This window comes from Oncorhynchus keta, unplaced genomic scaffold (genome assembly GCF_023373465.1).
Source record: "Oncorhynchus keta strain PuntledgeMale-10-30-2019 unplaced genomic scaffold, Oket_V2 Un_contig_17400_pilon_pilon, whole genome shotgun sequence".
Classification (NCBI taxonomy): Eukaryota; Metazoa; Chordata; class Actinopteri; order Salmoniformes; family Salmonidae; genus Oncorhynchus; species Oncorhynchus keta.
The window spans coordinates 130,755-143,188 of record NW_026280421.1 but is presented as its reverse complement, the minus strand read 5'-3'; the positions used below and the strand labels follow the sequence as shown (position 1 = coordinate 143,188).

General features: G+C 43.9%; 2 protein-coding genes and 2 long non-coding RNA genes across 17 annotated transcripts in view; 3 read left to right on the top strand and 1 right to left on the bottom strand.

The window, feature by feature from the left end:
- Window positions 1-3,552: 3,552 nt before the first annotated feature.
- Window positions 3,553-7,602, top strand: dis3l (DIS3 like exosome 3'-5' exoribonuclease; the record flags this gene model as incomplete). The annotated part of the gene is made up of 5 exons (XM_052503494.1): window positions 3,553-3,772; window positions 5,344-5,528; window positions 5,793-5,938; window positions 6,778-6,949; window positions 7,171-7,602. Coding segments are annotated over exons 1-5 (1,140 nt in total), but the record flags the coding sequence as incomplete, so codon positions are not given.
- A 118-nt stretch (window positions 7,603-7,720) lies between these two features.
- On the top strand, window positions 7,721-8,471 carry LOC127919706 (uncharacterized). Its single transcript, XR_008103798.1, has 2 exons — window positions 7,721-7,872; window positions 7,949-8,471. It is a non-coding gene; the product is annotated as an uncharacterized LOC127919706 (long non-coding RNA).
- Window positions 8,472-10,011: 1,540 nt separating this feature from the next.
- LOC127919703 (uncharacterized) lies at window positions 10,012-10,830 on the top strand. Of its 14 annotated transcripts, none has more exons than XR_008103783.1 (3): window positions 10,012-10,099; window positions 10,162-10,398; window positions 10,453-10,830. It is a non-coding gene; the product is annotated as an uncharacterized LOC127919703 (long non-coding RNA). The 14 variants fall into 14 exon arrangements; XR_008103788.1 differs by having other exon boundaries at window positions 10,138-10,329; XR_008103791.1 differs by having other exon boundaries at window positions 10,138-10,353; window positions 10,501-10,830.
- Window positions 10,831-11,132: 302 nt separating this feature from the next.
- Window positions 11,133-12,434, bottom strand: part of tipin (timeless interacting protein) — a 35,160-nt gene continuing 33,858 nt past the window's right edge. The window contains exons 13-14 of the mRNA XM_052503493.1: window positions 11,946-12,212; window positions 11,133-11,863 (exon numbers count right to left, since the gene is read on the bottom strand). Of these exons, the coding sequence (XP_052359453.1) occupies window positions 11,133-11,863; window positions 11,946-12,212 (998 nt within the window). The remainder of the gene's footprint in view (window positions 11,864-11,945; window positions 12,213-12,434) is intronic.

Here is a 12,434-nt window from a genome sequence, read left to right as displayed (position 1 = left end):
ACATAGACACCAGGTATACTGTTACTAACTAACCAGCCATTTAACTATACATAGATACCAGGTAGACTGTTACTAACTAACCAGCCATTTAACTATACATAGACACCAGGTATACTGTTACTAACTAACCAGCCATTTAACTATACATAGACACCAGGTATACTGTTACTAACTAACCAGCCATTTAACTATACATAGACACCAGGTACAGGTTATAAGCTGTGTTAATAACACTTCTATTAACTGTCTTATAAGCCGTTGAACTATCGATGTGGATATGTATTGATATGGATATGGGTATGTATGGATATGTATGGATATGCATTGATATGGATATGTATGGATATGGATATGTATGGATATGGATATGTATGGATATGTATGGATATGGATATGTATGGATATGGATATGTATGGATATGTATTGATATGGATATGGATATGTATTGATATGGATATGGATATGTATGGATATGGATATATATGTATGGATATGTATGGATATGGATATGTATGGATATGTATGGATATGTATGGATATGTATGGATATGGATATGTATGGATATGTATGGATATGTATGGATATGTATGGATATGGATATGTATTGATATGGATATGTATGGATATGGATATGGATATGTATGGATATGTATATGGGATATGTATGGATATGTATGGATATGGGATATGTATGGATATATGTATGTATATGTATGGATATGGATATGTATGGATATGGATATGTATGGATATGTATGATATGGATATGGATATGGATATGTATGGATATGGATATGTATGTATTGATATGGATATGTATATGGATATGTATTGATATGGATATGGATATGTATGGGATATATATGGATATGTATGGATATGTATTGATATGGATATGTATGGATATGTATGGATATGCATTGATATGGATATGGATATGTATTGATATGGATATGTATGGATATGTATTGATATGGATATGGATATGTATGGATATGTATTGATATGGATATGTATGGATATGGATATGTATGGATATGTATGTATGTGATATGGATATGTATGGATATGGATATGTATGGATATGGATATGTATGGATATGGATATGTATGGATATGTATTGATGGATGTATGGATATGTATGATATGTATGGATATGTATTGATATGATATGTATGGATATGGATATGTATGGATATGGATATGTATTGATATGGATATGTATGGATATGTATGGATATGTATGGATATGATATGTATTGATATGGATATGTATGATATGGATATGTATTGATATGGATGTATGTATGGATATGGATATGGATATGGATATGGATATGTATGGATATGGATATGCATGGATATGGATATGTATTGATATGGATATGTATGGATATGGATATGTATGGATATGTATTGATATGGATATGTATGGATATGGATATGTATGGATATGGATATGCATGGATATGGATATGTATGGATATGCATTGATATGTATGGATATGGATATGTATGGATATGTATGGATATGTATGGATATGGATATGTATGGATATGGATGGATATGGATATGTATGGATATGTATGGATATGGATATGTATGGATATGGATATGTATGGATATGTATGGATATGGATATGTATGGATATGTATGGATATGTATGGATATGTATGGATATGGATATGGATATGTATGGATATGTATGGATATGGATATGTATGGATATGGATATGTATGGATATGGATATGTATGGATATGTATGGATATGGATATGTATGGATATGGATATGTATGGATATGGATATGTATGGATATGGATATGTATTGATATGGATATGTATGGATATGGATATGTATGGATATGGATATGTATGGATATGGATATGGATATGGGATATGTATGGATATGTATGGATATGTATTGATATGGATATGTATGGATATGTATGGATATGTATGGATATGGATATGTATGGATATGGATATGTATGGATATGGATATGTATGGATATGGATATGTATGGATATGTATGGATATGGATATGTATGGATATGATATGGATATGTATGATATGGATATGTATGGATATGTATGGATATGGATATGTATTGATATGGATATGTATGGATATGTATGGATATGTATGGATATGTATGATATGGATATGTATGGATATGGATATGTATGGATATGTATGGATATGTATGGATATGTATGGATATGGATATGGATATGTATGGATATGTATGGATATGGATATGTATGGATATGTATGGATATGGATATGGATATGTATGGATATGTATGGATATGGATATGTATTGATATGGATATGTATGGATATGGATATGTATTGATATGGATATGTATGGATATGGATATGTATGGATATGGATATGGATATGTATGATATGTATGGATATGGATATGTATTGATATGGATATGGGATATGTATGTATGGATATGTATGGATATGTATGATATGTATGTGATATGGATATGTATTATGTATATGTATGGATATGTATGGATATGTATGGATATAGTATGGATATGGATATGTATTGATATGGATATGGTATATGGATATGTATGATATGATATGTATGGATATGGATATGTATTGATATGTATAGATGATATGGATATGTATGGATATGGATATGTATGGATATGGGATATGTATGGATATGTATGGATATGGATATGTATGGATATGGGATATGTATATGTATATGATATGTATCGATATGGATATGGATATGTATGTGATATGGATATGTATTGATATGGATATGTATGGATATGTATGGATATGATATGGATATGTATGTGATATATGGATATGGATATGATATGTATGATATGTATGGATATGGATATGGATATGGATATGTATTGATATGGATATGGATATGTATTGATATGGATATGTATGGATATGGATATGTATTGATATGGATATGTATTGATATGGATATGTATGGATATGGATTGTATATGGATATGGATATGTATTGATATGGATATGTATGGATATGTATTGATATGGATATGTATGGATATGGATATGTATTGATATGGATATGTATGGATATGGATATGTATGGATATGGATATGTATGGATATGGATATGTATGTATATGTATGGATATGCATCGATATGGATATATGTATGGATATGTATTGATATGGATATGTATGGATATGGATATGGATATGTATTGATATGGATATATATGGATATGTATGGATATGGATATGTATTGATATGGATATGTATGGATATGTATTGATATGGATATGTATTGATATGGATATGCATCGATATGGATGGAATTATTATCATCTTTGAACAGAGACGTGGAACATTCCAGACATGTCTCATATTAAATATGTCAAATGATTGACTTGCACTTCAAGTAGTTTTGCCTTGTGCAATGGAACGAATGGAATACTCCCAAAAGTGAAAACTCCCAAGTATTGTGTTTGATCCCATGTCTGCACACCAATCAACCAAAAGAACAACTAATTCAAACGTACAGGCTAGATCAAATGACAAATAGCAGTGAAGTTCAACCCATAACCTTGACTCCCTGTCCCAGGTCAAACAAGGCCCTGGCTGACTCTCTGGACCGGGCCGTGGACCCCCGGGACCCGCTGGTGAACCGGCTGCTGAGGGTGATGGCTACCATGGCCATGTCTAATGCCCTCTACTTCTCTACCGGAGCCTGCCCTGTCGACCAGTACTATCACTATGGTAACTAATGTCCTCAGGACCAGTGCTATCACTATGGTAACTAATGTCATCAAGACCAGTGCTATCACTATGGTAACTAATGTCCTCAGGACCAGTGCTATCACTATGGTAACTAATGTCCTCAGGACCAGTACTATCACTAAGGTAACGAATGTCCTCAGGACCAGTACTATCACTGTAGTAACGACTGTCTTCAGGATCAGTACTATCACTATGGTAACTAATGTCCTCAGGACCAGTACTATCACTATGGTAACTAATGTCCTCAGGACCAGTACTATCACTATGATCACTAATGTTCTCAGGACCAGTGCTATCACTATGGTAACTAATGTCCTCAGGACCAGTGCTATCACTATGGTAACTAATGTCCTCAGGACCAGTACTATCACTATGGTAACTAATGTCCTCAGGACCAGTACTATCACTATGGTAACTAATCACTATCACTATGGTAACTAATGTCCTCGGGCCAGTACCACTATGGTAACTAATGTCCTCAGGACCAGTGCTATCACTATGGTAACTAATGTCCTCAGGACCAGTACTATCACTATGGTAACTAATGTCCTCGGGCCAGTACTATCACTAAGGTAACGAATGTCCTCAGGACCAGTACTATCACTATGGTAACAAATGTCCTCAGGACCAGTACTATCACTATGGTAACTAATGTCCTCAGGACCAGTACTATCACTATGGTAACTAATGTCCTCAGGACCAGTACTATCACTATGGTAACTAATGTCCTCAGGACCAGTACTATCACTATGGTAACTAATGTCCTCAGGACCAGTACTATCACTATGGTAACTAATGTCCTCAGGACCAGTACTATCACTATGGTTATATCTGGACAGTCAGGGCCCAGGTTATATCTGGACAGTCAGGGCCCAGGTTATATCTGGACAGTCAGGGCCCAGGTTATATCTGGACAGTCAGGGCCCAGGTTATATCTGGACAGTCAGGGCCCAGGTTATATCTGGACAGTCAGGGCCCAGGTTATATCTGGACAGTCAGGGCCCAGGTTATATCTGGACAGTCAGGGCCCAGGTTATATCTGGACAGTCAGGGCCCAGGTTATATCTGGACAGTCAGGGCCCAGGTTATATCTGGACAGTCAGGGCCCAGGTTATATCTGGACAGTCAGGGCCCAGGTTATATCTGGACAGTCAGGGCCCAGGTTATATCTGGACAGTCAGGGCCCAGGTTATATCTGGACAGTCAGGGCCCAGGTTATATCTGGACAGTCAGGGCCCAGGTTATATCTGGACAGTCAGGGCCCAGGTTATATCTGGACAGTCAGGGCCCAGGTTATATCTGGACAGTCAGGGCCCAGGTTATATCTGGACAGTCAGGGCCCAGGTTATATCTGGACAGTCAGGGCCCAGGTTATATCTGGACAGTCAGGGCCCAGGTTATATCTGGACAGTCAGGGCCCAGATTATATCTGGACAGTCAGGGCCCAGGTTATATCTGGACAGTCAGGGCCCAGGTTATATCTGGACAGTCAGGGCCCAGGTTATATCTGGACAGAGATGATTTGTTTACCTCTGTGTCTCTTCCTTCAGGTCTGGCTCTGGACCGATACACCCACTTCACCTCTCCCATCCGTCGCTATGCCGACATGATCGTCCACCGCCTGCTCACCGCAGCCATCGCCACGGAGAAGGGGGCGGGGGCGGGGCCAGCCAAGGCCTTAGCCAGTAACAAAGAGTTGGAGGAGGTGGCTCAGCAAATCAACAACAAGAACAGGGTCAGTATCGTAGCAATACCAAACATCCACAATAGCATTAAAAAAACGAAATAAAGATCCAATGAGATAAGAGAAGATTTCATTCATCTCCAAACGTACGACTTGGGGGGTGATGAAGAACTAAGGGTCAACGTTGTTTCAATAAATACCATGGGAGCATAGAGCACAGTGTGTGGAGTCTTTTACTGTAGAAAGTCCCCTGTGAGGATGGTTATCTGCTGACATTGACCCCTGAACTCTAACCTCTACCCTCTGACACCCTAGGCAGCACAGCATGCCCAGAAGGTGTCCACAGAGCTATTCCAGTGCCTCTACTTCAGAGACAAAGACCCAGAGACAGATGATCGCTGTGTGGCCGACGCGGTCATCTACACCATCAGAGCCAACGGCATGCTGGTCTTCATACCACAGTAAGGTCATAACAGTAGAGCTGGTCTTCATACCACAGTAAGGTCATAACAGTAGAGCTGGTCTTCATACCACAGTAAGGTCATCACAGTAAGGTCATAACAGTAAGGTCATAACAGTAAGGTCATCACAGTAAGGTCATCACAGTAGAGCTGGTCTTCATACCACAGTAAGGTCATCACAGTAAGGTCATAACAGTAAGGTCATAACAGTAAGGTCATAACAGTAAGGTCATCACAGTAAGGTCATCACAGTAGAGCTGGTCTTCATACCACAGAGGTCATAACAGTAAGGTCATCACAGTAAGGTCATCACAGTAGAGCTGGTCTTCATACCACAGTGAGGTCATAACAGTAAGGTCATCACAGTAAAGTCATCACAGTAAGGTCATCACAGTAGAGCTGGTCTTCATACCACAGTGAGGTCATAACAGTAAGGTCATCACAGTAAAGTCATCACAGTAAAGTCATCACAGTAAGGTCATCACAGTAAGGTCATAACAGTCATAACAGTAAGGTCATAACAGTAGAGCTGGTCTTCATACCACATTAAGGTCATAACAGTAAGGTCATCACAGTAAGGTCATCACAGTAAGGTCATAACAGTAGAACTGGTCCCAGATCAGTTGGTGCTGTCTTACCAACTCATATGGTCATTGCCAACCAGTAAATCATAGGAGTTGACAAGATCTGAGACCAGGCTAGCAGCATTGAACTGAGCAAAAACATACAGTAGAAATCACTGCAGTGATTTATGTTGAGATATTTCTCAAACAAATATCCATAAATAGGTTGATTTAAAAAGAGTACCGTAACACACTGACAACTGTGTGTGTTCCCAGGTATGGCCTGAAGGGGGCAGTGTACCTGAAGAACAGAGAGGGCCAGGTGGTGAGTGAGAGACAAGATGGAGGATGTGACTGGCAGACTGGTTCTCTACAGAGATACCTGGACCACATCACTACCACTACTGCTGTTGGCACCTCAACCTTCAACCTGTTCCAACACATCACCGTGAGTTCTACACAATTACTTTACAATTACTTTAGACTCTTTGTGAATACAGGCCCCGAGGGGGCCCACGTTCCTCCTGGAGAGCGATCTTTCTGCAGGATTTTGTTCCAGCCCTACTCTAACACCTCTGATTCGTCTAACCAGCTGCTCCTCATGCTTCAGGTCTTAACATATGAACTAATGCTAGTTCTACCCCCCCCCGTCCCCCCTCTTCCCCTCAGGTGCGTATCTCAGTACAACCATCACGTTGTCACTCAGACACAATACGTCTGGAAGTGGTCAGCAACAGGCCCCACCAGGCCCCCGAGACTCAGGTCCAGACCTCCCAGCCCCAGGGGGCTAGGGGCCGGTCCCAGCTGATCCAGGAGGTGGTTCGGCAGGCAGAGGAGGCCTCTCAGCAGGCGGAGGAGAAGAGGGGCCGGGCCTCCAAACTGTCCACGGAGGAGAGAGAGTTCAGACAGAGTAAATGTCCCAACCTCTACTCTCTCCTGGAGGAGGTCAGGGAGCTGGCCTTGCTGGACCTTGCTGCCTGTGGAGCAGGAGGCGGGGGTCTGGTAGCAGGAGGCGGGGGTCTGGGAGCAGGAGGCGGGGGTCTGGGAGCAGGAGGCGGGGGCCTGGGAGCAGGAGGCGGGGGGCTGGGAGCAGGAGGCGGGGGCCTGGGAGCAGGAGGCGGGGGTCTGGGAGCACGAGGCGGGGGTCTGGGAGCAGGAGGCGGGGGTCTGGGAGCAGGAGGCGGGGGTCTGGGAGCAGGAGGCGGGGGCGGGGGTCTGGGAGCAGGAGGCGAGGGTCTGGGAGCAGGAGGCGGGGGTCTGGGAGCAGCCGCTCAGGCTTGTGCTACATCAGCATAGATGAGGTGGAGAAGTAGGTGGAGGAACAGGTCTGGGAACAGCTTCTCATTCCTATGATACATCAACATGGATGAGGTGATGGTGGAGGAGCAGGAGGAACAACAGGTCTGGGAACAGCTGCTCAGCCCTGTGATACATCAACATGGATGAGGTGGTGGTGGAGGAGCAGGAGGAACAACAGGTCTGGGAACAGCTGCTTTGGTCTGCGGTACATCAACATAGAACTACATAAAACGTCTGATTCTGGGTCAGGTTATTGTGGAGGAGGGGGGCGTTTGAAGAGTAAGGACGTGCAGGAGGCAAAGTAACAGGTCAGCATCAAACTTTAACACTGACTCAGGATCAGATTGTGGTGCTTTTCATGGACTTAACCAGCATGCAGACAGACCATCTGGACTGACCACCTTACTATACATCCTGGGTGTTATCACCATGGTTACCAGACTCTACTTAGGTACATCTTCAGTCTTATTTGGAAAATGAACAGATGATTGAAGTTGTGAGATGAGATGGATGCATGTAATGTTATATACATGAATAGTTCTCAACAGGACATTTACCATAGAAACATCTGGAACAAGCAGCAGCTCTGTTCTCAACAGGACATTACCATAGAAACATCACCATGAACAAACAGCAGCTCTGTTCTCAACAGGACAGTTACCATAGAAACATCTGGAACAAACAGCAGCTCTGTTCTCAACAGGACAGTTACCATAGAAACATCTGGAACAAACAGCAGCTCTGTTCTCAACAGGACAGTTACCATAGAAACAACTGGAACAAACAGCAGCTCTGGTCTCAACAGGACAGGACAGTTACCATAGAAACATCTGGAACAAACAGCAGCTCTGGTCTCAACAGGACAGGACAGTTACCATAGAAACAACACCTGGAACAAACAGCAGCTCTGGTCTTAACTCAACAGGACAGTTACCATAGAAACAACACCTGGAACAAACAGCAGCTCTGGTCTTAACTCAACAGGACAGTTACCATGGAAACAACACCTGGAACAAACAGCAGCTCTGGTCTTAACTCAACAGGACAGTTACCATGGAAACAACACCTGGAATGTAAATAGCAGCTCTGGTCTTCTCAGGACAGTTTTACACTGAACTGTAAATGACATCAGGCACTGGAACAAACAGCAGCCTGGTCTTAACTCAACAGGACAGTTTTGTACCATTTTTTGGAAACAACATCTTGTGGAAAAACAAGTATTTAAGTGCTCTATTCCATTGTATGTTTTAAATGAACAAAGGACATTACCAAACCTGGAACAGTGAAATGTTGATTGACAAATCAGCAGCTCTGGTCTTAACCTCAACAGGACAGTTTACCATCTGGAAGACAACACCTGGAACCAAACCTGTTGAACAGTGAAATTTTATTGGGTGAAGATCAAACATTTTATTGATCTAATTTTCTGTAAACCTGATTGAACAGTGATTTGGGGAGATGTGAAGAATAGATTCCATTGATCTGGGTGACAAATGGGATTCTCAGGCCATCGTTTTTACACTGAACTGTATAATGACATCAGGCACTGAGAACAATGTCATTGTACAGCCTGGTATTGTATTTTAACCTGAATATATTTTTGTAATATTTTTTGGCAGTTGGTATCTTGTGGAAAAACAAGTATTTTCAAGTGCTCTATTCCATTGTATGTTTTAAATGAATTAAAGTGCATTACCAAACCTGTTGAACAGTGAAATGTTTATTGATCTGGGTGAAGATCGTATCACGCTGCATTACCAAACCTGTTGAACAGTGAAATGTTTATTGATCTGGGTGAAGATCCTTATCAAATGGACTGTCTTTAAACAAATGTCCCAGGGAACCTTCATTAAATAGACCAGTCTTTATATGGCTGGTGATGATGAGGTGAAATTTTATTTGGCTGGTGAAGATGAGGTGTTTTGTAAACCTGTTGGTGATGAGGTGATTGTTTTTGATAAAAGCATGGCTGGTGATGAGGTGTTTTGTACAAGGCTGGTGATGAAATGTTTTGTATGGCTGGTGAAAAAGTGATTGAGGTGATGGCTGGTGATGAAGAGTTTTGATGGCTGGTGATGAGGTGTTTTGAGACATGAGGTGATCTGAACAAGAGAGACTAGATGTTATGAGACACAGTGATCTGAACAAGAGGGGCCAGGGAACCTTAATTAAATAGACCAGTCTTTATATGGCTGGTGATGAGGCGTTTTGTATTGCTGGTGATGAGGTGTTTTGTATGGCTGGTGATGAGGTGTTTTGTATGGCTGGTGATGAGGTGTTTTGTATGGCTGGTGATGAGGTGTTTTGTATGGCTGGTGATGAGGCGTTGATGATGAGGTGTTTTGTATGGCTGGTGATGAGGTGTTTTGTATGGCTGGTGATGAGGTGTTTTGTATGGCTGGTGATGAGGTGTTTTGTATGGCTGGTGATGAGGTGTTTTGTACGGCTGGTGATGAGGTGTTTTGTATGGCTGGTGATGAGGTGTTTTGTATGGCTGGTGATGAGGTGTTTTGTATGGCTGGTGATGAGGTGTTTTGTATGGCTGGTGAAGAGGTGTTTTGTATGGCTGGTGAAGAGGTGTTTTGTATGGCTGGTGATGTTTTGCTGGTGAAGAGGTGTTTTGTATGGCTGGTTTGTATGGCTGGTGATGAGGTGTTTTGTATGGCTGGTGATGAGGTGTTTTGTATGGCTGGTGATGAGGTGTTTTGTATGGCTGGTGATGAGGTGTTTTGTATGGCTGGTGATGAGGTGTTTTGTATGGCTGGTGATGAGGTGTTTTGTATGGCTGGTGATGAGGTGTTTTGTATGGCTGGTGATGAGGTGTTTTGTATGGCTGGTGATGAGGTGTTTTGTATGGCTGGTGATGAGGTGTTTTGTATGGCTGGTGATGAGGTGTTTTGTACGGCTGGTGATGAGGTGTTTTGTATGGCTGGTGATGAGGTGTTTTGTATGGCTGGTGATGAGGTGTTTTGTATGGCTGGTGATGAGGTGTTTTGTATGGCTGGTGATGAGGTGTTTTGTATGGCTGGTGATGAGGCGTTTTGCTCAGAAAAGCAACAAGGAAAGGAAACAGGACATCAGCTCCACAACAGGATGTTTGGCCCGTATGGCAACATTTATTAAAGAGTAAAAATGGTTGACAACACATGACCATGTTTTAGATTTGTATAAACTTTATTGAAAATGTACTTGAACAGAGAGAAAACATCCTCAGATGAGTTGTCAGTCCTAGAAGACAGCGTCCCTTGGTGCTGGGTGAGTATGTATGCTGACAGTTGGAGCCATGGATGTGGAGGGAGTCAGCGGTTCTGTCCTTCGTGTGTTTGTGTGTCTCAGGTCCTGCTGACGCTGCTCATCTCAGGAACAGGGCTGGCTACTGCTCCCTCACACACCAGGGAGTCAGCCTCAGCAGGGGAAGCCGTGTTTAGAGCTCTGTCCCTGGAGTGGTCTGGCCTGCTCTGGCCCTTGTCCTCTGGGTCTCCCTGGTCCAGGTCTTCATCCTCCCCATCCTGCTGCTGCTGGCTGGGGAAGAGGTGTGAGGAGGACCTGGTGGAGGATCCGTCTGCTGACTGGGTGGCCATCTCCTGGGACTGGGAGGTAGATGGTCCGTCTGCTGACTGGGTGGCCATCTCCTGGGACTGGGAGGTAGATGGTCCGTCTGCTGACTGGGTGGCCATCTCCTGGGACTGGGAGGTAGATGGTCCGTCTGCTGACTGGGTGGCCATCTCCTGGGACTGGGAGGTAGAGGGTCCGTCTGCTGACTGGGTGGCCATCTCCTGGGACTGGGAGGTAGAGGGTCCGTCTGCTGACTGGGTGGCCATCTCCTGGGACTGGGAGGTAGAGGGTCCGTCTGCTGACTGGGTGGCCATCTCCTGGGACTGGGAGGTAGAGGTCCGTCTGCTGACTGGGTGGCCATCTCCTGGGACTGGGAGGTAGATGGTCCGTCTGCTGACTGGGTGGCCATCTCCTGGGACTGGGAGGTAGATGGTCCGTCTGCTGACTGGCTGGCCATCTCCTGGGACTGGGAGGTAGATGGTCCGTCTGCTGACTGGGTGGCCATCTCCTGGGACTGGGAGGTAGATGGTCCGTCTGCTGACTGGGTGGCCATCTCCTGGGACTGGGAGGTAGATGGTCCGTCTGCTGACTGGGTGGCCATCTCCTGGGACTGGGAGGTAGAGGTCCGTCTGCTGACTGGGTGGCCATCTCCTGGGACTGGGAGGTAGATGGTCCGTCTGCTGACTGGGTGGCCATCTCCTGGGACTGGGAGGTAGATGGTCCGTCTGCTGACTGGGTGGCCATCTCCTGGGACTGGGAGGTAGATGGTCCGTCTGCTGACTGGGTGGCCATCTCCTGGGACTGGGAGGTAGATGGTCTGTCTGCTGACTGGCTGGAGGCCATCTCCTGGGAGCCATCTGAGAGGGAGGTAGATGGTCCGTCTGCTGACTGGGTGGCCATCCATGGGACTGGGAGGTAGATGGAAATGATTGCTGACTGGGTGGCCATCTCCTGGGACTGGGAGGTAGATGGTCCGTCTGCTGACTGGGTGGCCATCTCCTGGGACTGGGAGGTAGATGGTCCGTCTGCTGACTGGGTGGCCATCTCCTGGGACTGGGAGGTAGATGGTCCGTCTGCTG